This window comes from Octodon degus, unplaced genomic scaffold (assembly GCF_000260255.1).
Source record: "Octodon degus isolate 3935 unplaced genomic scaffold, OctDeg1.0 scaffold00015, whole genome shotgun sequence".
In the NCBI taxonomy this organism is placed as follows: domain Eukaryota; kingdom Metazoa; phylum Chordata; class Mammalia; order Rodentia; family Octodontidae; genus Octodon; species Octodon degus.
Window position 1 is genome coordinate 6,210,012 of NW_004524591.1, and position 26,740 is coordinate 6,236,751.

General features: G+C 44.2%; 1 protein-coding gene across 1 annotated transcript in view; it reads left to right on the top strand.

Moving 5' to 3' along the window:
• The window catches only part of Bzw2 (basic leucine zipper and W2 domains 2), a 42,578-nt gene extending 19,060 nt beyond the window's left edge, over positions 1-23,518 (top strand). The window contains exons 6-12 of the mRNA XM_004626435.3: positions 1,092-1,227; positions 5,934-6,043; positions 10,873-11,043; positions 14,413-14,559; positions 15,609-15,747; positions 22,278-22,400; positions 23,064-23,518. Coding sequence (XP_004626492.1) covers positions 1,092-1,227; positions 5,934-6,043; positions 10,873-11,043; positions 14,413-14,559; positions 15,609-15,747; positions 22,278-22,400; positions 23,064-23,092 — 855 coding nt within the window. The 3' untranslated portion in view covers positions 23,093-23,518. The remainder of the gene's footprint in view (positions 1-1,091; positions 1,228-5,933; positions 6,044-10,872; positions 11,044-14,412; positions 14,560-15,608; positions 15,748-22,277; positions 22,401-23,063) is intronic.
• The last annotated feature ends 3,222 nt before the right edge of the window (positions 23,519-26,740 follow it).

Consider the following 26,740-nt stretch of genomic DNA (forward strand, 5'->3'; position numbering starts at 1 on the left):
GTGGAAAGCAATCGCCCTGGCTTTTGGCTCCCACATTCAGACAGTCTAGAGTTACCCCTTTTTCAGCTCCTTTTACTATTAGGGCAACAGGATTGTGGTGCTGGCACCCAGAACACTCAGCGACACTCTCGCACCCAACCCCCGACGCCACCCCTCTTGTGCCAAAGCTGCTGTTGCCAACACACACCTCAGGACGTTTTTGCAGCCTGTTAGCGCTTCTTTTGCCTCGTGTATTCCTTTGGCTTCATCACTAAGGCTGGTGGTAAAACTGTGTAATCCAAGAAATAGCGTGTTTTGGATCTAAGTTGTTTTAAAAAAATCAAGAACTGGGGCCGGGGAGATGGCTCAGTAGGATAAGCGCTTGACTGGCAAACGCAAGGATCTGAGTTCAATCCCCGGTTCCACCAAAAAAAAAAAAAAAAAAAAAATCAAGAACTTAGAAAATCCTTTCCTCTTCCAACATGCTTACTGTGAACAGTTGTATGCTGTGAGCTCAGAAAAGTGAAGGCTGAATACCAAAACCTTAGCATAGATCTTTGCGGTACTGCTGTTGATGGTGGCAGCAGTTTTGGTTTTATTTTCTTACCCTGAGAATTTTGTTGTTCCTCAAAAAAGAAAATGATTGGGGAGCGGGTATCACCATAGCTGTAAAACATATGGACATCAGTTTATTGCAGAAAATATGGTGAATATTTAAAGATCTAAAAATGTATTACCATGAAACATATATTGCCATTAATTAATCTCCATCAAAATCTCCCTCTCTCTGTTGTAACACACCCCATTGTACTTACCAATGTGAGTTTGACTGTAAGAGTTTAAACATTCACACTATTTTGGTCACCCCACCTATATGTGGCCCAGTGTGAGCGGCGCACACTGTTCTCCAGATGTCCCTTCCTTCCTAAATCTTCACAGCAGTTCGCAAGTGAATGCGGAGGAGGGCTGTGTTGGGCAGCAGTACTTCCAGCAGGAGGCGCTGTATCTGACCACGCGCTTTCGTGGACTAGCCAGGGAGGTGCGGGCCGCGTGTCGTGCTCCCCCTTGGGTCCGCTGCTGCATAGACATGCTCTCTTTTGTTTGACCCACAGCTTCTCCTCTTCCTTAAAGCCTTCTCCGAAGCAGAGCAGACGAAGCTGGCCATGCTGTCTGGGATCCTGCTGGGTAACGGCACCCTCCCGGCCACCATCCTCACCAGCCTCTTCACCGACAGCTTAGTCAAAGAAGGTACCAGCATGCTTGGGGTCACACTGAGGATGCTGAGCAGGGCCAGCCGGGTGGAGAAGCACGGGGGTCGCTTGCCAGCGTCCCTACTGCTTGTAAATGAGAGAATACGTGTCCACAGTAAAAACCGAGAAGGAAAACATGCACAACTACACAGAGGCCGAGACTGAAGTCTTTGTTTACAATCTTAAAACTAAAATCTTTCAAGTTAGTGTGTTCAGATGTGGTGCCACATACCTGTAATCTCAGCTACATGGGAGGCTGAGGCAGGAGGATTTCAAGTTCAAGGCCAACCTGAGCAGTTGAGCAACACCATCTGACAATAGAAAAGACTGGGTTTAGCTCGGCACAGTAGAACTCTGACTTAGCACGCACAAGACTGGGATTCTGTGCGCAGTACCACCAAAACCAAGCCAAGAAACAAAATCTCAAAGCCCTGGTTAAAGGCAGTAAAATCAATCAGGTCGGAACTGCCCCTTTCAGCTAAGGCGCTCCTCCTGCCCTTCACTGGGACAGCACTTCATTGGCAGGTGTGCCTTGGGTTTTATACATTGTTTATTCTTTTATACGTAAGTGCCTGAAGCAGTGACCCCCACGGAATAAAACAGACAGGTAACCACTCCCTACGATGACTGCGAACTGCGTGGATTACAACTATGTACTAGTAAAGTGTTAAAAATTATAAAGAGAAAGTGTCATCAAAAATGTCCGATTAAAAATCGCCCCACCCTCTAGTGGCCACTCTCCCGAACAGTTTCCTCTCAAGACCTGGGGAAATATTCTCAGACCCTCGTTTTGCTCACACTGGGGATCTCCATTGTCTCAAAGACAATGAGTACTTTTAGAAGTCAATGCTTACTGCAGAAGGAGGTTTTTCTGAGAATTGGATAGGCGTGTATACAATGATTTGCTCACAGAATAAAACAAAAAGTGGGCTGTTTTCTTGTAGGAGGATAATGATATTCAAATTATAATGCAACACAACATAGTTATTTTTCATTAAAAAGTAAATTAATGCAACTTTTGTGAGAACATCTGTTAATCCTAAGAACTTAAAAATTATCCTCCTACACACATGAAGTCCCAGCCTCATTCATCCCAGTAATGAAAAGGGTTAGAATTTTCTTACAGTGAAGCGAAAAAAATACAATAAATTAGGAGTCAGACTGCATTATTCAGAGATTCTCTACAGCATTTGGCCTACGGCACCCCAGCACCCCTGGAGAGTGAGCCCAGGGCTCTCCTGCTGAGCTGCATCCCTAGCTCCTTTGATTATTTTTATTTGGAGTCCTGGTCTTGGTGCGTCATAAATTATCCAGACTAGGCTTAACTTTTGATTCCTCATGGCTTGGCCTCCCAGATTCCTGGGATTAACCCCCCATCCTAACTAACATGGCTCACATTGATGACGATCCAGTGAGGAACAAGAGTAAAGAGAAGAGTAGCGGCAACAGTGGCCACAGAGAGCACGTCTATCTCCCTTAAATTGCATTCCGGCTCTTTGCCCCCGGCTGGGTGTGTAACACACCCATAATCCCAGTGGATCATGAGTTAATCACAGACTCTTAAAATTTTCCTGTCGTGACTGCATGAGGCTTTGGGGGGACAACTAGAAACAAACCATAACAATTAGTCTATTGTTCATCTTAGGGCATTTGAATGAGTTTTTCTGAGAAGAGCCCTGGTGCCTCAGTTTACTTTTATTAACCAGTGTGCACACCCAAGAATTTAAACCGTGGACATTATTGATACTAGATTATCCCAGCCGTTACAACATGATTGCTCTCCTAGGTACATTAGAACCCCAAGTAATTTCTGGAACCTTCTCTGTATTTCCCCTAAAAACCAAAACAGGGATAAACGGAGAGATAGGTGATGAACAAAATGTATCAAAACATTAATGGATGTAGAGTCTAGAATACATACGTATACATTTATTGCTCAGTTTGTTCAACTTTTCTGTATGTTCGAATTTTAAACCTTGAGAGGAGGCAGTGCCTTTGCTGTGGAAGCGCCGTGCGGCGCCTGTGACACGCTTTCCCCTTGCACTGAGGAGCTAGAGGCTTAAACTTCTGGTTTCTGTTGGGACTGGCTTAGGAAATGCCTTCCTCCCACCTCGTGCCCGGCAAATGGCCCAGGGGGCCGGCCACCCTGCTCGCTAGAAGAACAAGCACAGAGACATTGCCCACGCTTTTCATCACGAGCGTCCCTCAGTGCAGAGGAACGGCTTAAGCCTACGTTTCAGACCACTGCTTCTGACCACAGCTTTGCTTTACTTCGGAGACAGCGTACAGCCTAGTCTTAATACGACTTAATTATGTAAATTTGCATTGAATTTTAATACTGATTTTTGTAAGCGAACAATGCTGATTCCATGTCAGTAAGTTGTTACCTTAAAGTTCTCTAGCTTATTAAGCACAATTTATTGTCCTAGCCATAATTTTATTTTAACTTAGTTCCTCTGCTTATTCAATTAAGAAGAATCAGGCAGAATTTATGTAAATGGTAAATGAATTGAACAATTTTATCTACATGTAGCTGAAAGACTTGCATGAAATTGGCATGCAAAGATACTGATTGGCTGAGGTGGACCACGTGACCAGTGTTGGTCCAGTAGCAGTTGTCCAAGGGGTAGCATGGGCAGATGAGATTAGCCTGAGTCATTCCTAACCAGTCATATGAAGAAGTTTTGCCAAGACTGACTAATCAGAAGTAACCTGGCTAGACAAAATGGGGGTTTTCTCTTACAGAGAATAAAGGGTGCTTAGCCAGTCAATACTAGACGAAAACTTCAATTAAGCAAGATCAGCTAAATATTTCAAGCACTCTATAACTCTTTAATAAATGAAACATAAATTTAGAAATTGGTGTGCTGACAGCAGAGCTATGTATTACTTGTCTGATTATTTTTATTTGAAAATAACTCCTAAATAAATACGGATATGTGAGTCAGTGGTTTCCTTTTAGCATAAGTACTGCTTTAACAATTCAAAAAAGTAGCTGATCACGTTGCGTATGCTTATGTTCCAGTGGGAGGGGGCCGGAGATGTAGTTTATCATCAAGGCTCCGGGTTCAGTCCCCAGTACTGAAGGGGAAATTAAAAAACAACAACAACAACAACTTTATTTCAGAGCCTTGTTCATAGATTAACTCATGAATATGCTTAAATGCTTTTTCTAAAAGAAATGCAAAGTCAGTGGTACCTGTGCATCCGTAGTTCTACTGTCTGCCGCTGCTGATCCTTTACTGCTGTCACTCACCCACAAACTAATTGGTACCCGTTTACTCTGCAGTTGTGTGGCTTGTGGTTGTTAGTGTGCTGCTTGGTTTTTTTGTTTGCTTGTTTTCACAAATAGGACTTCTTCTTTGTCACTATTGAAAATGTGAATATTAAACAGATTCTTAGCCAGGTGGTTCATATCCATCAGCTAATTTGACCTTAGTACAGTAGCTTTGCCAGAGCTACTGTCTTCGCCAGGAGCTTTCCCACTGTAAACTCAGTCTGCTTCCATATTTTTACGTTTCTAATGAAAACATTACAAAGAGGACACATGTCTGGCAAGTCCTTTCTGTGTCTTTGCCAGTGGTGTCTGGAGCCCAGTTACTGACCACTTCTTTCAAGCCACTTGTCTGTACCTTTTGGGCCATGCTTTGCCATGCTCTGGAGTTGGTGAACCTGCTGGTGCTGAAGATAAGCTGTCTTCTGTGTCTCATAGTTATGATTCTTAATTTGCAGTAAAACCACCACAGAGCAAAGAAGCAAATAAAATTGGCAGTCTTGACATCACGATAAGCTTCAGTCATGGCCTTCCACGTCTTAACATGGGACACATTTTCTCATGGCTGAGATTCATGCCAGGGAAGTCAGTCAAGCAGATTTTGCCTTGAAAATCCACAGTAATTAGTGTGAATTTACTTTTCTACATGCACCTTTATCGTGCTTGAGGTCAGCAGCTTTCATTTCAAATGCAAAGAATTTGAGGCCATCAGACGCCATTTTGGTTCCTTGACTTCTGTGCCTGGTGCTTTGCCATGTTTCATATAGTGGAAAGAGTAGATGTCTTTCCACTATACTGACGTTTTATAGATTCTGGCCAGGGAGATAGCTTAGTAGAATAAGTGCTTCCCTGGCAAGCACAAGGTCCTGAGTTCAATCCCCGGTACCACCAAAAAAAAAAAGAAAGCAAGAAACAGATCAACTAAGGCCAGTCAGATAGCTCAGCATACTGAAATGCCTGCTTAAGCAGGGTGCAGGAGCTGGGGCTCGAACCCCAGCACCACAAGCCCTATTGTATTTACTACAGGGTCTCACTATATGGATCAGACTCATAGTGATCCACCTGTGGTCAGCCTCCCAAGAGCTGGAATTACAGGCACACACCACCAAGCCCAGTCTCAATTGCTGTCTCAGTGCACCCTGAGGGCAGGACCTGCACAGCACACCAGGGATTGAACCTAGCTGCTGCTTTAATTGCTAAGCTATTCAGTGGGCCCCAGATAGATTTTTGACCAAGTAAAAATAAACACATAAAATAAATAAGTTCTAGCTTAGAATCAGAGAGGATGCTTTAAAAAATATTTTAATTATTTTTTCGTTCCCTTTCAGTGTAATCAAAGCTGTTAAATTGCCCATTTTCGGAAACCAGTAACCAAAGTTGTCAAGTGGTTTTGTTTCTAGGAATGATACTTTCTTCTTTTCTTTAAACAGGCATTGCAGCCTCGTTTGCTGTCAAGCTTTTTAAAGCTTGGATGGCAGAAAAAGATGCCAACTCTGTTACCTCTTCCTTGAGAAAAGCCAACTTGGACAAGAGGCTGCTTGTAAGTGTTTTCACGTTAAGAGAGAGTGAGAAAAGGCTGTAAGCGAGATGCTCCTGCCAGAGCTTTGGCAATTCCTGTGTGCAGTGCCTGACTTGGAAGCCGAGCCTGTGCTGAATTGGAAAAGCATTTCTTTTAATTCATATAATTGGCCAAAAGAAACTAAAGCCCATTTTCATCTTTGGTAAATAAATGCCCTGATAAACTTCAGGGACCATAGGAAAGGGAAAGACTCTCAGATCTGGACGTTAGTTGGTATAAGATGCTAACATTTTACCAGAATTGAAACCTCTTTGATAAGCAATACCTTCACGGAAACCCAGGGCTTCAGGTGACCTTTTGGTTTTTTTGTTTTGTTTTGTTTTTCTTTTCTAATGTGTGGGAGCCTTTCTCCAGTGCGCCAAGGAGAGGAGAGTCTGCCAGGTCCACAAAGCGGGATACTTGTGTACTGTCTTGGGCAGCAGTGGTCGCAGGCATGTTAGGCGGTTTGCTAACAAAATCAGAGTTTAAACAAGATTGGAAATAGGCAGATAAGTTAATTACAGTTGATTTGGAACTTCCATGGTCACAACTGCTTAATTACATTTTTATTTCTACATGTTTGTGTTTTTCAAAGTACGTCAAGAAAATTATTTTGTTGCTCTCTTTGTGTCTGCGCCCTGCAATTTCTTTCTGCTAGAAGCAGCAGCTGCGCAAGTGACAAAGGCTTCTGGACCGTTTTTGCAGTTTTAAGACAGAGTCTAAGAGAAGTCTCCCCTGCTATTTTCTCTTCTCTTCCTGTCCATTCTCTGCTCTGCTCTTCTGGCGTGTTTTGTTGCAGAATGGTGCCAACCCAACAGTTCTAAAACTGCTCAAGAGAACCAGAAAATAATTTTCAGCGTGGACTTTCAATCATTTGAGATTCCTTTGTCTCTTCAGGTTTGTCTTTACGTCATTAGAAGGAACAAACTCGAGGCCTAGCTTCTCGTTAATTTCTGCCAGCAGTCGTAACTCTCCTTTGGTGTGTGTTCACGGAGTGCATGCTGTGTGCCAAGAGTGAGGCTAGCAGTGGTGCCGGAACAGGATAGAGAAGCCCCCCAGGAAGGGGACTCGGTGGCAGAGCCCGCGCATGGCACGGCTGACGTCCTGGATATGATCCCCAGCACCAGCAGAAAAGAAACAGCAAATTCTTGCAGACGTAGGATAGATTCTTAGGCCAAAGTTATAAGAGAAGTGTGTAAACGATTTCATGAAAACATATAATAAAATTGTCCTTAACTCTGAGTTACGTTTTAGAAAAACAGCATTCTACCAGAATTCAGCAATCACCTACTGACGTAGTATAAAAGAAAAAATTTACAGTTAAGAGAGAAATGAGAATGCAGGAATGTGTCTCCTACTAGAAAAGGGAACAGTGATTGAGAAATTGAAGAAGTTGCTGTCTTCCTTTATTTGTTGAATAAATTCCAAGTATATCGTGTCTTGTAACATTTCTGGGAGCTCGACATGCCCACAGGACGCAGAGAAGCGGGCGCTTGCTGTGGGCACTCGGCCCAGGCCAGGAGGCTGAGCAGTGACCTGAACAGGCAGCGAGGTGCAGCTCGTAGTAAAAGATGGCAAAAAGCACTGCTGAGGACAGCTAGCGTGTTCCAGCGGGGGAGGCAGGTGCCAGGGGCAAGGGAGGCCTGCGTGAGGAAGCCGCGCTCGTGCCAGGATTGAAGAAGGGGAGGGAGTGTGAGCCGTAGAAAAGGAGGAAACTGCAGGCTTGAGACACGCCGCGGGCTGAAGAGGGCTCGGAGAAGGAGCTTGCCCGGCTTTTACTCCAGGTGAGGTGGAAGCTTTTGAAATAGTCTTTGCACGATGTGATGTGGTGTTCTTCAGATTCCTAGTCACTCTGGTTGCCGGACTAGAATCAAATCAGAAACGGGCAAAGCAGGGAGACCTTCAAGCTGGAGACGACAGCGTTGTACCCAAGTGAGGCTTTCCTGTTGCCAGGTGTGCTGGCACATCCCACAGTCGTAGCTCTTCAAGAAGCTGCGAAAGGATCGTAAGTGCAAAGCAACCCTGAACAACTTGGTGAAATGCTGTCTCACAGTATGTTTTTTAAAAGGGTTGGGGACTATTCTCCTTCTGGGTATCTTCTCAGAAGAATTGAAAACATCACACCACCATGATATATGCGTGCACCTATGTTTACAGAAACACAGTTTGTAATAGCTAGATCTTACTAAAAACTCAAATGCCTATTACCTGAGGAGTGGATAAAAAAGATGGGGTCAGTTTATACAGTGGAGTACTATGCAGCCATAAAGAAGGACAAACATTTATAGGTGCATGGATACAATTTATAGCATACTTGTAAGTGAAGTAAACCACAGACACGTGTACAAACATTGTATTGTGAGAAGCTCAAAGAGTAAGATGCAAAATGTACAATAGATAGTATAAAATGGGAAGAAACTGTTCAAAAGGAAGGAGAAACTGGAATTAGGAAAAGGAGGGGGATATATATATATATTATAGGGGCCAGGGAGATGGCTCAGTAGAATAAGCACTTGCAGGGCAAACATCAGGCCCTGAGTTCAATCTCCAATTCCACAAAAACAAAAAAAAACTGAGCTAAAGGGCAGGCCCCCAAAGGCAGAAGGATTTTTCGGGGGCCCAGCCCTAGCTCAGTTCTTTAAGTGGCTGCTTCCACAATGCTGGCAGCCTCAGTTTGCTGTAGTTCGATCCCCACAACACTCCAGCCATGCAAAAGTGCCCTGAAGGCATTCAAGGAGCAAAACACCACCCCCCCCAAAAAAAAAAAAATACCATGTATATATTATATATATCAGTTATACTACTAAGATCTCTTAGTTCATTGAAAAGAAAGATTGGTGCTAATACTGTTTGAACAATGAAACGCCTCTATCTTGCACTCTGAGTAACTAATTTAAAGATAACGATGTGCGATGTATTAACCATTATTAACCTCCTATTCTTGTTTGGAAATTTTGGGATTTTTAAAGAAACTATCTCTTTAAAAAAAAAAATACTTAGGAAACAGCTTCAGAAAGAAGCAAGAACGATGGGACGAATGTGTTTGAAGAAAGGAGAGTGTGAGGGGGATCCATGAACATATCTTACTGTAATAAATTTTTAAGTTAAGGAAAGGGGGGCTGGGATGTGACTCTGTGGGAGGGCGCTTACCCAGCGTGTCTGAGGCCCTGGCTTCAGTCCCTGGTACTCCAAAGTAAGAACAACAAAAAACTGGGAACTGAATAGGTTTTTCCGGGGAGCACAGACCATGTTCCAAGCCACAGAATGAAGCGCTGTGGTTTAGCCTGGCTTTCCCTCACGGTTGATCGGAGTAACTTTTAAGCTGTTGCCTCGCACTCACAAAGACATCAGGTGTGCTCACGAACTGTGAGTACTGGGTCCGCCGCATAGTGCCCAGCCCCACCTTCAGGGCCCTCTCGCAGCCACGCCTCCTGCGCAGGGCACCGAGCGAGCACCAGGAGCGAAGGCAGCGCTGCCCAGTGCCAGTTGCCTGCCTTTAAGGTTTCTAGGCATACACATGGGGTCAAGCAGTGGAACTACGGAGGCTGAGCTTATCAGGCAAACAAATTTGTACTTGTACAGTTACTATGTAGAAAGAACCAAGTCTTTCTGATTCATAGAAGGAGCTCCACAAAATCAAATTGGCCCCCTCCTCCTATTTGGAAGCTCTCGAATGAGAGTGAAAACATTGGTGACAAAACCTCAGTCTGCCGTGAAGTACTTGCCTTAACAGGAGCGTGCTTTGTGGCTGAGAGCCGCTCCCACCAGCTGTCTCCTGGCATTTGGAAACGCGTGGCTTGAGAGCAATTAAAGGACAGTAGTGTGGAAACTGATTTAGGTCCTGGCGAAGCAGCCCCCCTCCCTGGGAGTGTTCCTGTACCTGCTGGCAAGCGGGGTACAGTTGTTGCCACCTAGCCCGAAGTGGAGCCCCATAGCCTTAGGGGATGTGGATGCGCATCTAACCTGTATAAGGTTTGAGTCTTTTTTTTAAGAATTTGAGAAAGTGAGAACTTTATAGTGTTTGGACAGGCTAGCATGTCTGCGTTAGTGTCTTCACTTCATAGTTGAGTGCTGAACTCAGACAGGGCTAGATCGTGCCTAAATGTTACTTAGACACTGCCAAGTGGCACAGGGCACACTGAAGTGAGGTGAAACGCGACAGCAGCTGTGGTCTCTGCTCCTTATGGAGGGATTTTGCCCCAATGGTGAAGAACTGGGGGGCCAGGTTAGCTCAGATCTCACTGTGACTGCGACCACCGTCATTAATGGAGGGGACAAAACCCTGTGCTCCTGAGCTCGTGTTTAGGGTGAGAGCAGTGTTTTCCCAGAATGCCAGTAAGGGTTCTTAAGAGACAGCAGTGCTTTTCTGTTATCTGCAGTCACTTCAGCATTTCTGAAATGGACTTTTACCTATCAGCTTGGAGTTGAGAAAACTGAAAATGTGTAACTTTAATTTTTCTTAATTTAAAGCAACTCAAATATTATTTAAAGTTATCATACTTGCATATAATGGAGCCACTTTATTTCACACATGCTCACTGATTCTTGGAGTAAAGGAAGAATAGGGCTAAGAGCTCGGGATGCGTGGACCTTGTTTATCTGAGTAGCTTAATGTTCTCTTTGTGTGAAAAAATGCTTCACTTTAGAAGTTGCTCAGTGCAATAAATAATAGAGATTTGTTTTGCAAACACTTCTTGTTTCATCTCTTCCAAATTTATCTTTCATGGTAGTATAGCATGAAAATTTTGCCCTTCATGCTTGCTGAAATTGAAGAGCCTCTTGCACAGCCGCCTCTTCCTTCTGTCTTCCAGGAGCTCTTCCCTGCTAACCGGCAGAGTGTGGATCACTTCGCCAAGTACTTCACTGACGCAGGGCTCAAGGAGCTGTCCGACTTCCTCCGAGTGCAGCAGTCCCTGGGCACCAGGAAGGAGCTGCAGAAAGAGCTCCAGGAGCGGCTGTCTCAGGAGTGTCCCATCAAGGAGGTGGGAGGAGGCTGCTGCCACCCGGCGCAGGGAGTGGGCGGGGGATGTGTGCAGGTCACAGGCCCTGGCTGGCCTCCCCCGCGGAGACCCCTCCTCTCCGTTGCCACATGCTCTGTCACTTGTTCCTGCCCTTCAAATTGACTGTGTTGGCTCAGAACCCTCCATTTGATTTCACTGCAGAGTACACTGGAAATGAATGGGTATTTCAACACAAATAACTTAACCTAACAGGCTACTGTTTTATCAAAATATGTCACCTGACACATAGATTTGACTACCTACCATTAGAATATACCATAATATATTTACTATTTTTTTGTAGATTGTCTGATCAGATTACGTGTTTTATTCATGCTTACAGCAGTACAGTGCATCGCTGGGAGTGAATATATAGGCTGGTGTTTTCTTTGTTGTGGTAGTGATGAGACCCAGAGCTTGTGTGTAAGGCAGACCCTCTCCCACTGAGCTGCACTCCAGCCCCCCACCTACATGCACAGTTTGTAAAGCTGTAGTTCAGTGGCCATGTCCGTGTCTGGTTTTTTTTTTAAGTATTGCAGAGAACTTCATATCTGAACAGTTTATAAGACCTGTTAGGTGACCACCCGAAGTTCAGCGGACAAACTTTGCTTACTCCTCAGTGCCCCCCCCCCCAGCCGGTGGGGGTGAACATGCAGCACACCTGGTCCTCAGCTGGTGGGGGTGAACCTGCAGCACACCTGGCTCTCAGCTGGTGGGGGTGAACCTGCAGCACACCTGGCCCTCAGTTGGTGGGGGTGAACCTGCAGCACACTTGGCTCTCAGCTGGTGGGGATGAATCTGCAGCACACGTACCAGAGCAGGTACTCGTAACCATGTGTGAGGGCCAGGGCCAAAGCTCAGTGGCATTCATACCTGCCTGGCAAGCAGAAGGTCCTGAGTTCAATCCCTGGTACCAAAAAAAAGAAAAAAGAGCCCTCTATGCACATGTGAGCCAAGTCACCCCCACGGCCCAGCGTTGGATAGCAGCTTTTTTCTAAACTAAAACCTCAGCACTCTGGTTCCAGTGCAGTAATGGTGCTCAGCGATGAGCAGGTGGTGTGGGGTTGCAGTTGGGCGCCAGTCTCCATGTGGTTTGCCATCCCTGCTGCAAGGCTCCTAGCATGGCTGAGGGCTGGAAATTTTCAGGTTGATACCATCAGCTCTTGGAGGTGTTGTAGCAAGTCCCAGGGCTTTGAGGTCAGCAGTACACTCGATAATTTTCTTCAAGCCAGAGCTTGTACCAGACTTTTCATGGGAAAATAAAGGGAAAACAAAACTCAGTGGGATGCTTTCAGATGCAAGGGTGTCGCCTTGTTGTATAGCTCCCCCGGGCAGCTCCGGGACTGGCATTGCCCAGCTGCTGCTGCTGCTGTTCTGTAGTCCAGGCCAGAAGCCAAAAAAGCAGGGTCTCTTTCCTCACAGGAAGGGGAAATGTCTTGCAGGGAAAACACCCACAGCCACAGCTTAAAGCAGGAGGCGTTAGTTCAGCTCGATGGCAGGCCATGGCTGCCATACCTAACCTACTCAGCCGCAGAGCTTGTTAGCTGGTGCAGGCCCTCTGCGCAGCGGCCTCAGGAGCCTGCCGCCTGCCAGGAGTCCCAGCCCCCAGCCCCCGGAGCTTTGGGGGCAGAGTCCTGCTCTGCCACAAAGATGAACTTGCATCATTTGTAGGAAAATGAATACACTCGACCATGGCGTGAAGTGACATAAATCAGACGCTCAAGGATCACGTGCTTTCTCGTACATAAAACCCACAGTAAACATAGAAGGTTGATAGTCGGAAGTAGGGAGCCCAGTCCTTCCCAAGGGAGGGGAGGGGCAGGGGCTGAGGAAAAGGAGCTAGGAGGCATGAGGCACGGGTGCCAGTGCTGTGCAAGGAAGGTAGCCATGTGCTGCACACGTAGACAGGGAAGGCAGGGAGTGGGAAGTAAAGACAAGAAGGATGAAGAAAGGCTTTCGGGTGTGCTAGGAGCGCGCCCGCCCCCACAAGGAGTGTGAACACTAGGTGCTACGCACATGCACTAGTGCACTGCGATTTAAGGAAAAGACTTAAAATAACCATAACTGGAAAACTAAAGTTAGGCTGCTTGTAAAATAGTACACTTTAGATAAATGGTTTTTACTCATTTCTAAGGCCTTAAACTCAGTCTGTTATTTTATTTCAAAAATAAGCAGCATTCTAAGTAAATATGATATACATTGTCAGGCAGACCTGTATTCTACACTGGTAGAACTGAAAATAAATCTGTATTTATGTGTAATTTAAAGGATAAAAGTAACCTGTCCATATTTCTGAATTGGTGAATGTGGTAGTTCATATGTAGATGTTCCTCAAAGCCACAAGCGCCCATAGGTGGGCTTTTAGCAGACTGGACTGAAGGCTCGTGGTGCTGGGGTTAAGCGTGTGTGGTACTAAATTAGCCCACTAATTGGAATGAGCACAGTCCTGGGTGGCACCAGCCAAACAGTAGGTGGCCTGGTGGGCTAAGAGGGAAGGGAAGGGCAGACCGGCTGCTCGTGGTCGGCTGCCGTACCCTGCTGCGCTCTGCCGCGCCAGCCAGCCTTGGAGCCAGATGACTAGACAAGCCTCTCATGACCACAAGCTGAGTAAGTGTTTCCTCTTGGAACTTGTGGGTGTTGGCTGTTTTGTCTCAACAATGGAAGAAGGAAGACAATATCAAATAAACTTGTCCTCGTGTTTATCGTTTATGTACAACTTTTCACTAAGAATGAGACATGCGCATCAGCAAAAGTAATAATGGAGGAAATCAGTTGTGGAGAATGCAAGTCAGGGAGGCTCAGAATCAGCCAGGCCTGGGGCGCACGCCTGTGACCCGAGTACTCAGTTGAGGCAGGAAGATCGCAGGTTTGAGCCCAGTCTGGTAACTTAGCTAGGTCTTCTTTAAAAACTGTAAAAGGGACAGGAGTGGCTTAGGGTACAGCCCTGTGTTCTGTGCTCAGCCCCTTGCTCCTCCCCCAACAAAAAAGAAATTCAGGTTGAGATCACACTTACAGCTATTTGCCTTCTTGAACCCCCAAGACAGTCAAACTGGCTCATGTGTCAACACTGCCCTTCGGGGTTGCACCACGTAAACATGACTTAGGAAGCAGCAGTGCCCTTGGTCTATGCTAGCTGGATATAAACCTGTTAGTGTGGGGACTAGAAATCAACCACCTTTGAGCACAAATCGTGCTTTTTATTTCTTCTGTAATCTGACAGTATGTGCCAGGAAAGGAAGAAGTGAACAGAACATTGCCTAAGCTGCCTCTCCCCTTTCGCTGACCAGACGGCGAGTAGGGAGCCCTCCGCCTCCTGTTGCTTCCTGACCCTCCTCCTGCTCAATGCTGCAGGTGGTGCTTTATGTCAAAGAGGAGATGAAGAGGAACGACCTCCCAGAAACTGCCGTGATTGGGCTTCTGTGGACCTGCATAATGAACGCTGTGGAATGGAACAAGAAGGAAGAACTCGTTGCTGAGCAGGCCCTGAAGCACCTGAAGGTAAAAGGGCCACCATGTCGCTTGAGAGCAGGAGGAACTGGGGCGTGTGCCCAGAATCCCAGCACCTGAGAGGCCGGGGCAGGAGATCACAGAGCCAAGCTCAGCCTGGGAGACTGAGGCCCCATCTCAGAAAAGACACACAAGGCTGGGTGTAGCAGTTAGGCTCCACCTGTGAGTGTCCCAGAATTAAGCCAAATACATGCAATCTGATGTTTTCTCTGATTTGCTGCTGTCTGATATGCTCCAGATAGAAAAATATAGGCAATGTCACAGAATAAATTTTTAGCAAAAATAATTCCAGAAAAGTCATGGGATCATCATACATGATGGGCACGTTATAGAGAAATATAACCTAAATTATTCATTCTCTTTCTGTTCCATGTGACAAAAACTTAGAAAACTATAAATTGATAATAGAATTTATTGAGTATCTGACTGGCCAAAGAAGTCAACTAATTATTGTATACCAGTTGCATATTTCTGTGCATTGACAAAGGTTTTTCCTCTTACTGTTTTCTCACTGTAAAACTCTTGCCTCTTGCTTTTGCGCTTGAACTGGTAAGCCAGGATCAAAGTCATAGAAGACGTCTTTCAGCGTGTCTGAGAACAAGGGAGCCAGACGTGCAGGTGCCTCAGGGAAGAGAGTGCTGAGTGGAGAGGGCCTTAACACAGACAGTGGCCATCCATGAGTGGGAGTAGCCTGGGACATTTGAGATGAAGGAGACAGTGGGAAGGGGTGGCCAGCGAGGGCTCGGAGCATCCTGGAGGAGGAAGCCGCTCTTGCGGTGCTGACGTGGAGAACAGGTGTTCCGCATGGGAGGTACAGTGGGTGTCTATCAAAGGAGCGCTTCGTGGCTCATCTCTTCTTAGAGGTACAGTGAGAAAATCCACAGGGATAAAGGCAGTTCATTTTCATGGGACACGGTACGGTAAGAAACCCTGGAACTCAGTATTTTCCCAGCAGACCTCCAGGTGGGTGTTCAGTCTCAGGAGTGTGGGCACCATAGACCCCACACGAGTAATGGCTTTCCCATCCACCTCTCTTCTAGCAATACGCTCCCCTGCTGGCTGTGTTCAGCTCCCAAGGCCAGTCCGAGCTGATCCTCCTCCAGAAGGTCCAGGAGTACTGTTACGACAACATCCACTTCATGAAAGCCTTTCAGAAGATCGTGGTTCTCTTTTACAAAGGTACCGTCACGTTGTTCCAGTATCGCTTCTTGTCCTGTTGGAGCCCTGTGAGGGCAGAGCGGGGCTTAGGCAGAGCTCACGGGGCGCGGGCCCTGAGCGGCAGCTGAGTTGGGGCTGCCCCCGCCACAGAGTCCTGCGTACTGCGGGGAGCCATCCTGACGGGTCCGGGCATTGCTCCCTGGTGGACGTTGCCTGAGGATGAGCTGGTTATTGTTTCTGGGTGGTGAGAGAACGTAATTATGTGAGATAATGGAGTCTGCTGTTAAATTGTAACAATTAGCTTTAATAACAATGATTATCAAAATGCTATATATACTGTGTTCAGACCTTTTTCAGTGCCATAAAGCTGACTTGAAAATTGCTGAAATAATTAGCCTTTTCACTTGGCATCTTAGTCACTTGGCTCCGGCAATTTCTTATTTTCCAAAGAAATGGCTATTTTTAGGTTTTCACATTTACTGCCTTTTCATCGCATTTATAAAGTTTAGGTTGTCATGGCAACTGCCACTAAAAATGAAAGCTAAAGGTTCTAACTGATCTGTACCTACATTAGGAAAAAGATCCTATAATCGTCATTGGTCTGTATTTATGTCCCTTTATGAAGGAGAGAAAGTGCACCTCAGAAATATACTTTGAACATTATAAAATTCACATCAGAAGTTGAAAGCATAAATGACATAATACAAGAATTCAGTAATAGCTGTTAAATGTTTATTCCCTTTAATGTATTTGAAAATTGTCAGTTGTATGTGAAGGTTTGGAATGTGGAATAGAAGGCTTTTACATTAATGATTAATAGCTATTGTTTAAATGTGTAAGAGCATTTCACAATGCATTTTAACTACCTATCTATATTCTTCAGACATACACATCTTGCTCACAAGTATTTGGGTGCTATTTTACTTGTGCGGCGCACTCAAGCGTTGAGTGACAATAATTATGTCAGCGGGGGAATGTGGTAACTTCTAATTCCAATCTGAAGTTGGCCACTGTTGAATTTAATGGATGTAGCCTTAAAATAGCAGTGTCTTAAAACTAGGACACAGCAAATGATACAAAAGTGACCCATCAGAAGCAGACTAGCAGATAACATTGCCCACCCACACATGATACCAGTAGCCAAGAATGAGAAACGATCCACTGAGCCAGGGGCCACTTCTGGGTCCACTGTACCAGCAGCCGACTCCATTCGCAGGACTGAGAGGCCACTCAGTGCTGCAGTTTTTTCCACTACAGAAAAGCAAACTGCTTGCTAACTAGTTTACGGAACAATTTCCTTTCTTTAGGAAATCTTTTATCCTTTAGTAGATAAAATCCACCAAAAAATGTGCTAGCCACTTGTTGGCAGCGACACCCAGGTGGCATCAGAGCCACCAGAATTTTCTAAGTTTGTCACTTCGCCCACTGATGCCAGCACCCTCCCCATCATGCTCCTTGTAACAGTCGGGGACAGATGATGAACTGGCTGGTTTATTTTCTATTCTTCAGTCACAAATGCTAAGGAGTAGGATGTGAAATGATGAAGTTGCCCAAGTGGGTACCAGGAGGTTAAAGAGGCACTAGCTCCCCCTTCGGCCATTTATTAATTCACTAGGCACTTAGCTGGGAAACAGGTTAGAGTCCGTGGCAAGTATGAGCAGGCCCCGGAGATGTGGGCAGGGTGGCCACAGGGCCTCCATACAGGGCTACATCCCCAGCTCCTAGTTTAGTTTAGTTTAGTTTACTCTTTGTTTTGAGATAGGATTCCTCTGGGTTGCCAGGCTGGACTCAAACTCGCCATTGTCCTGCCTCAGCCTCCCAGAGTCCAGGGATAACAGGCCTCATACCGAGCTTTGCCATCAATTTTATTTGACTGTGTTGATGTTGTTTTTAATTCAACTTATTCTTGGAAATGAAAGCAGGAATCTTTTTTTTTTCTCTTTTTTTTTCAAAAGGAATCCTAAAAATGTATCACTGAAGCCTTAAGACTAAATATTACTCTTCTAAGTAATTTCATAGTTTTCCAAAAGATTTATATATACACTCTGCTTTACTAAATAATCATATACTTTCTCTTGAGACTGTGGAGGCCCAGAAGACTAATTATTCCATGTCATTATTAAGCATGTTACATACTATACTGTGTTCATGTCCATAATTTCTTTTTTTTAAGCAGCTTTTTACTTTGCTATTACTTGGTTCAATGAATGCCTGTCTACCAGCAAGCAGGTATTTCTGCAGGGATTTGGGTGCTCTGTTTCTGCTTTATAGGCCTAAAAAGAGCGATGAAAGTGGATTTTTTCATACCCTATTGTGTACTAGACTACCTGGAGAACTTGTAAGACATAAATTCCACAGGCTCTGGCGTAGAGCCTGGGGTGTGCCTGCGACTTCACAGCCGACACGCTTTGGTGGGTGCTGCGACTGCACCGGGACTGCTGGTCCAGGGGCTTTGAGTTCCTGAAGCAGCGGCTGCCGGGAGCTGCAGCAGCATATTCAGGATTATATTTATTCCGTGCATACAGACACATTTTTAAATACCAGAGCGTGTCATTTTATGTAGTAATGTGGATTCCTTTCAAGGAATATTTTCTTTTAAAGCAACCTTTCAAAAATGTAATAGAAATCATTGCTTTTTCATTTTTATCTTTCTTACATGCAGCCACAGCTTTGCTAATATCTCTGGAACTGTGGGAATATGATTCACCTTACTGCTGTATTTCAACATTATTTGTTGCCCTTGTTGAAATATTTAAAAATCTTCTATGTAATGTAGGAATGAAGGTGCATTAAACTATAAAAGACGTTGGGGCAGTGACATAAATGGATGACGACTAGTCACTTAGCAGACATTCACTTTGTGTGTTGAAAACCGAGATTTTTGTATTTTTAAAACAAGAAGAAAAAGTAAATCCACAATTATCTTTCAAACATCACATTATACACTTTTCAAAATAATTTCTCCTCCTGAAGATAAATGCCAGTCTCAGCAAATAGGTCTATATATAAAATTTACATTTTTTTAAGTACTGTTATTATCTGTCACAGGTTTTCTTACTTGCAGCACTTAAATTCTGTCCCCCATGCACATTTTTCTAAAAGGAGTTTATTATTCATCTCAGAAGTGAGTGCCATTCTCAGCAGATACTCCTGGCATTCTTAGGGGTAATTATTTTTTATTTGTTCCCTAGGTGACATCCCTAATAAGAAATTGAGTTTTCTGAGTTCTAAGTGACACAGTTATAGAAATAACTAATGTTTTGTAAAGCTTAACAAGCCTCCGACCACTCTCACAGAATTGTCTCTTGGATTCTCATGAACACCTAGAGGTCAGATTTGAACTCTCAGAATGGAGAGTTCTTCTTAATGGCCAAGTCAGTGTAGTTCTTCAGTATAACTATATTGAATGTATCCTGCGTGGCAGGTCTTACGGTGTTGAAAACAGGGTGAGCAGAGTAGCTCCCCACTTCCTGAAGCTCGGGGCCTAGAGGAAAGCAGAGTTGCAGTCCCTGTGTTAGTTGCTAACATCAGCCCTCCAGGAGAGGGTGTGAAGCGGGAGGAGGTGGGCAAGAGAGCAGCCGACTTACAGTGGAAGTTCCCAGGGAACGATAAAAGAGCTCTCGGGGGATGCAGGTAATTCCGTCATACTTTAGGGGGACTTGGCCTGATGGGCGGACCAGGAAATCCTCTGTGGTCTGTGGGAGCTGTGTGGATGGGTCGTTTGTCTTTTTCCTTACCGTGTTTTCATTGTATTCTGAGTGGGTCTTTATGAAAAATCTAGGCAGAAACGTAGTGGTCTGCCACTTGTAATTAACCCACCTTCCCACTCTCCTCTACTACGAAAAGATACTGCTGCTCTTCATTCCTCAATGAAAGTCCTTGTCTTTAGACTGTTTACTGAAGTTGATTATCTACTCAGACTTTATCATGCTTGTGTTGTACCTTGTAAGTTGTCCTGTGTTGTTGCTTCAGTCCCCTCTTTCTGTTGATTCCTGGTGCTGGACGTTTGGTCTTCCAGCAAGTGGATGGTGCTGGCTTGGGCTGTTAGCTTCCCAGCACTCAGCCTTGCACTGTTTATGTGGTTCTAGGTGGGAACCAGTTGACAGATTTTTGCCTGTTGTCTTAGTTACTTTCTCCTCGCTGAGACAAAATTCCTGATAACCACAGCTTGGAGGACGGGTTTATTCTGGCCACATTTTAGGGTTCTTCGTACTGGCAGGTGGAAGAACCGTGGCTGCAGGGAGCTGCTCATCCGGTGGCAGACAGGAAGCAAAGTGAGGGAGCAAGCGGCGGGGAAAGGAGACCCTTCCAGGTCACACCCCAGCCCCAGCCCCTCCAGACCACCCCTGTTCCCCACCAGCACGTGTGGCTGCAGCGCCCCGTCATTCAGTCACCTTTCACACATTCCACCTCTGAGCACATTAAGTTAGATAGATGTAGACCACAGCACCCGCAGGTCTGTCTGCACTGGCAAGTTTTAGCAGATGCAAGGCCTCCCTCAGCCTCTGTGGGGCAGTAAAGCACAGGATGAGCTCTTGGCCTGCAGCAGGAGCCGCAGGTAGTCTGCTGGAGCAGCTCTCCGCTGTGTGCTCTATCATCCCCTGCTCATTAGGGCGTGGCAAGGAAGAGCCATTTCCTTTTGTGTGTGTGTCACATCCCCTAATTGTACTTGCTAATAATCATTGCTCAGTAGTATGCTTATGTAGTTTATAAATTGAAGAATTTAATTCAATTCAAAATTGTCTTACAAGCAAACACTTTAAAAATCACTGGTCTAAATAGCAAGAACCTTGAAGGTAGTTTGCCAGTTAAGTAAAAGTAACTGACAAAAATCTCTGTTCTTGATAAAAGTGTGTGATTCTGCCCAGGAGCAAGGCACTTGCTGACCTGTAACTGCCTGTCCCTTCCCTCTGCAGGAGCGGGGCTTTGAGAGCTTCTGAAAGTCTCTCTCCTAACTCAGCAGAGTAGGGAGCTGGGAACAAGTGGCCAGAAGCTAAGGACTTCGGGTCGGAAAAACTCTTGTACTTGCAGTTTTTCTTCTTCTGAAAATTTTGTTACGGTGTATTTGATGATAAAAGTAAACAAACCATGTTGTCTAAAATGAGTCATGTGCATTTGTGGTCAGTTCTATCTGCTCACTACAATCAAAGAGATTTTTTAAAGTCATTTCTTAAGAAGGGGAAATACTTCTGTTTTATTATTTAAAAAAAATAGTGATGGAGCTGGGGAGATAGCTCGGTGGAGTGTTTCCCTGGCAAGCACAAGGTCCTGAGTTCGATCCCTGGTACCACCAGAAAGTAAACAGTGATGTTTTAAAGGAAAACAGTATTAAATCATTTCTGCTAGGATTATATTGACTCCCAAGAATGTCATTAGTGGAGTTATCAGCATTTGTAATGAGTTGAGCACCCACTAGGAACCAAAATAAATATTGTTCATCTGTTTACTATCTTATTTCCTACTCATATTCCCAAAAACCACTCATTAGAATACTGGTAAGACTATGTACGCTGTTCTTTTTATATTTTCTTTCTTTTTTTTTTAACATTAGAAGCATTTGTGTAAGTATAGAACTTAAGAGTTATGTGTGTGTTGACCTACACCAGAGCCAAGAAGCTTGTATTGGTCAGTTCTCCTAAGAGGGCTTTGACCAGCAGACACAGCTTCAAGGAGGAAGGGCTTATTCATAGGGCTGTGCCTGTGATGTCCACTACAGGGCACAAGCATGGTGGGGTGCAGAGGAAGTAACAGCCAGATAGCATACCCAGTGTCACCCCCATGGTGCACCATGGTGTTCCCAGATACCCAGAGTGTGCTTTGCTAATCTGCTGGGTGCTTTTATTCCACTCAGATTGAAGGTCATGATTGTCGGCCACACTCATCTTTTCTTTTTGGGTTTGTTTTTTGTTTTTTTGTTTGTTTGTTTTTGTTTTTTATGGGGGATGGCTGGACAGAGTCTCACTGTGTAGTTGAAGTTCAAGACGATCCTCCTGCCTCAGACCCCAAGTGCTAGGACCACAGGCGTGCAACAGCATACCTGGTAGTCACACTCCGTGTCTTTATATGTAATCATTAGTGCATAATCTGTAGCCTATCTACATTTTTTCCCATTGTCATTTCTCCCTACAAAAAGAAAATCCCCTTCAAAGAGCAGTCATTTGAGGTTACTCCTTAATCAAGAATGGTTCAACTTGGCAAGACATGGGGTGTCCTAAACTGCTGGAGCTGCTGATTCATTTGTACAATTACAAAATAACCCTACCTCCTCCTGGCCAGTTACACTTCCAAGTCCCAGCAGTAACCCATAGACTACGTTGTATCATGCCTGATGAGTTCTGCATCATCATAACTAAAGCATTAAACTGTTACAGCACTGTGCTGCAGGAAATGAATTTGGATTCTAGTACATTTCCAACTTAGATTTCTTTCTTTTCTAATAGAGCTTTAAATATAAAGAGATTGCCTTTTTTTAATGAAGTTATTGGGCCTGAAGTTGTTCTTATACATGATGTTCACGTAATAACTTTGACATCTTTGACTTGAAATTTCAGCTGATGTTTTGAGTGAAGAAGCAATACTGAAATGGTATAAGGAAGCACATGTTGCCAAAGGCAAAAGTGTTTTTCTTGACCAGATGAAGAAGTTTGTTGAGTGGCTACAAAACGCAGAAGAAGGTAAGCTTCCCTTTAATACCTTGATGGCCATTCAACAAATACTTTGTCACTGTATTTTCAATTATGTGCCTCTTCCATAGATTGCTTTTTCTTGCTTTCCCAAAACTATAGTTCTCAATGTGTCTCCCAGATCAGATACTTTGCCTGAGTGCTCCTTCCTGAAAGCAAAATAATCAAAATTATCAGTGATATTTATAAAAATGAAAGAAACTCAAATGGCCCTTCCAGATAAAAGACAGCAAGGAAGATTTAAGAGGGAGATCAGTGGAAACAGAAGGGAAAAATCCCTCAGGCTCACCCATTAGGGGGCTGCATAGATTTTTCTACATGTTCCATGTAGCTGGTGTTTTTAAAAGTAAAAGAATAATTATGAATGACAGCAAGTCTCATTAAGATTGAGAATTTATTTTAGATGATGCAAAAAAATAAAAGAGGTTACAGTCTCAAAAAATTATATGAGCCTGTTATATTTTTAGAAAGAGTTCAATTCTTTTAAAGCAGAAAAGCTCAAAAGTTTGCTTTCTGCGCTCAGACCTGAAGCTGTTGCCTGAGTGGTTTCAGGTCAGCGACAGTGCTGGGGATGCTGGTAATTAGAAACTCTCAGGATCTCACTTACAAGCATCTGCAAAAAAATACCTGGTTTTTCTCTTTCTTCTTTCCTAGAATCGGAATCAGAAGGTGAAGAAAATTAAGCTGCTGGACAAGCACAATGTCTAGGTTCCCACCCCACACTCTGATTAGGAATGCTGAAACATTTGGGGAGAGAATCGCGGCTTCTGTTTTCACAATGGAAAAATAAATAGGATAGGCTTCCCTTGTGTGGAGGGGAACGGTTTTCATTTTCGTTTTGTTTTTAAATGGAGCCCTGAGGCATCAGCTGTTACACTTGGGACTCTACCTCTCACTCTGTACGCTAACTTAAGCCATTCACCGAGGAGTCCAGTAGGAAGCAGAAATTAATTACTCAGCAGACTCCTTTTTTAGCTGTATTTTTCAGGTACTGTGTGGTGAACGCCCACTGGTGTCTATTACAGGGCCACTTTGGTAGTTGTGTATCAGCTCGTGTATGTGATTTGACAAACCAGTTTTTTAAAATAAACAGCTTTTTAAAAACCTGCGCTTATATTCTCAGAGCTTTCATTTCTTTACTGTATGTGACTTCTGGTCACGTGGCACTTTAGCATGACCAGTTTTTCCTGACCAAAATCCTGAATAACTGCATTTCTTTTCCATAAACACTGCTGTATTCCTTTTATCCTCAGAAGCAGTACATTTCGGGGCCGGGGAGATGGCTCAGTAGAAAGCGCTTCCCTGGCAAGTGCAAGGGCCTGAGTTCAATCCCCCGTTACGCCAAAAAAAAGCAGTAAATTTCGTCTTCAGGGTGAAGTAGAGGCAAACTCAAACTATACATGCACATTGCCATTGACACCAGAATAATTATTAGCCATGTACATTATAGTGACAAAAACGTTTCTCTTGTTGCCATTAGCTCTATGTAGAGGACAGATTTTTTTAATGTGTATATGCAAATAGGTCTTTTTATTAGTAGATGATTATGTAAGTCTTTCCTAACTTTTTTTTTTTATCTGTTTTGAGACAGCGTCTCATTATGCAGTTCAGGCTGACCTTGGCGCTCACTTTGTAGTCCAAGCTCAAACTCAAGGATCATCCTGCCTCAGCCTCCCACCACCAGGCCTCCCTCAGTCTTTCCTAACTCCTGAGAAACCTAAGATTCTGCTCTGTAACTGTTAGAGGAAAGGGAAACATTTGATCTAACAGTCAAGACTGAAAAGAGGCTGCGTTAGGAACACTGCTGCTCACCAGCATGAAGTATGAAAAATTCTGTCATTGTGGGCTCATCATACAGGCCCAAAAGGTAGTTTCCTATCTGTTGTCAGGAAGAAATACGTACTGTCCATGGCCGGGTCACGTCCCTGAAGGTATGCGATAAATTCTGCCCACTTCTGAGATGCCAACCCTTGTCAAAGGTTTTTTCTTTGGGAAGGGGTGGCAGGCCATCAACGTAGGTCTCGGCTGTCTGCCTTTCGATTTGCCTGAAAGTGAAGTTATACATAAGCGGTACTCCCACCATCCAGGGTATATGAAGTCACTTTCCCGTCGTGGCAGGGACCGTGGTGACTAAAGGAGGGGAAGCTTACTTCGGCTCACGTTTTCCAGCCTGTATTGGCGGACTCCAGCGCAGAAACCACGTGACTGGAGGAGCTGGTGGAGGAAGGCCGCGCAAGGCAGGATGGGCAGGAAGCGGGGAAGGGAGGAGGAATTAGCACTTCCGGGTCACCCTGCAGTGCGTGACCTGCCGGCTGCACCTCTTGGCAGCATAGCTGCTAAAACCCGGTTAGGGGTGAGTCCACTGGATGGGCGCGAAGCCGAAAAAGTTGTTTTTATCTTGTGCCTATTTTAGTTTCTTTAAAAGAGCACCCGGTGTACTTACAATATTTTTAAAATAGCATGTATTTTGCAAAATATTAAAGGCTTTTGGTAGGAACTTTAGAATACTCAGTTTTCAGCCGCAAAGAGGAACATTCCTCACAATCTTATATTTACAAATAAAATTTTGCTTAATTCTTTAATAAAAGTCCAGGACTGGGGCTACAGCTGAGTAGCACAGTGCTTGCCTACAAAGCGTGAGGGCCTAACTTCACTCTTCAAAAATGCAAAAACAAAAAGTCATTTTTTTTAAAAGAGAAAAAACAAAATTATACAGAATTTTTAAACAAGAGGATGGGGCCGGGGCGATAGCTCAGCAGCGAAAGTGCCTGCGAAGTTCATTCCCGGGTACCACACACACGCACGCACACACACACGCACCCGCACACACAGGAAATTAGCCGTGGTTATTATATTGCATATTGTTATCTTCAAAGTAGTTGTTCAGGTGACCAGCTACAGGCGTGCAGAATTGGTCAGGCAGTGTGAGCACTAACAGGTCCTTTCGATGAACAATATTCTGTAACATTTTTACTGTATCAGTACAGTATTCTTCAAAAACATGATTTTTAAACATAAGCAATTGTTCTTGGTATAGACAGGGCATAATTTAATTTTCATTCTGTTCTATATAGTATTTTATAGTTTTTTGCTTTTAAAATTTGCTGTTTTATAGCATTCGTGTAAATTTTTGTTTTTCAATAAAAAAAATGGAATTTGGGTTAGAAGATTGGAATGTCTTTAACTCAACCTGATCTTGTTTTATGAATTTGGGTCTCTATGTTTGCATGCATTTTATTGTCATTCTGGACATAGTTCAAGGAGATGCCATAGGACTAACATGGAGAATATATAATAACCAGAAAAGCTTTCAGCCAAAGAATAAGTAATCAGTGGGCAAATGATCTGAACAGTTTTCAAAGGAAGTACAGATAGGTGATGAATGATAGAAAAAGGACTCACCCTCTCACCCGCGTTAGCTGTCGTAGAACTGTAAATCAGTACTACAATGAAGTTTGACATGGTAATACACACCTGTAATCCCACCACTTAGGCTGAGGCAGGAGCACCACCATGAGTTCGAGACCAGACTGAACTACATAGCAAGACCCTGTCTCAAAACAAATACACTGAGATAGTGTCACACCCTAGTCAGAATGGCTATTATAAAAATAGTATGCAGAGCTGGGGAAATAGCTTGTGGTCTAAGCATCTGCCTGGCAAGCACAAGGATCTGGGTTCAGTCCCTGGTACCACATACTGTGCCAGCCATGGAAACCAGGCGGCGTGGCACACACCCGTAATCCTAGCACTTGGGTGGCTGAGATAGGAGGATCACTGTAAGTTCAAACTGCTTAGCAAGACCCTGTACCAAGTAAATGAATAGATTTCTTTTTATTTAAAAATAATATGCACACTATCATAGATAATAGTATGAAAGTTCCTCAAAAAATTAAAAGTAGAAATACTTGGAAAAAATTGAAACAGTATATAAAGGAGACACCTGCATAACTCTTGTATTATTTACAATGGCCAAGTTAAGGAATTAGCCTAGGCACCCACCTACAAATGGTTGTGTACAAAAACACTCTGTGTAAATGCACAAAGGAAAGTTGTCCAGCCATAAAGAGGAAACCTTGTCATTTGCAGGAAGACAAGTGCCATTGCATGTTTCCTCTCAGATGTAGACACAGAGAACCCAAAAATAAAAGAGGGGGCCTGTCCTTTCAAAACATGATAGCCTTCAAAGCCTCTCCTGATAGCCATTCCTACACTGCTGTGGCCCTTGTGGAATAGGTAAGTATACTAGTGTTTCTTTCAGGACACTTGATAGTTACCATTTTTACACCTTAGATTGTTGTAGTTCATGCATATAAACCTACCTACTCAGG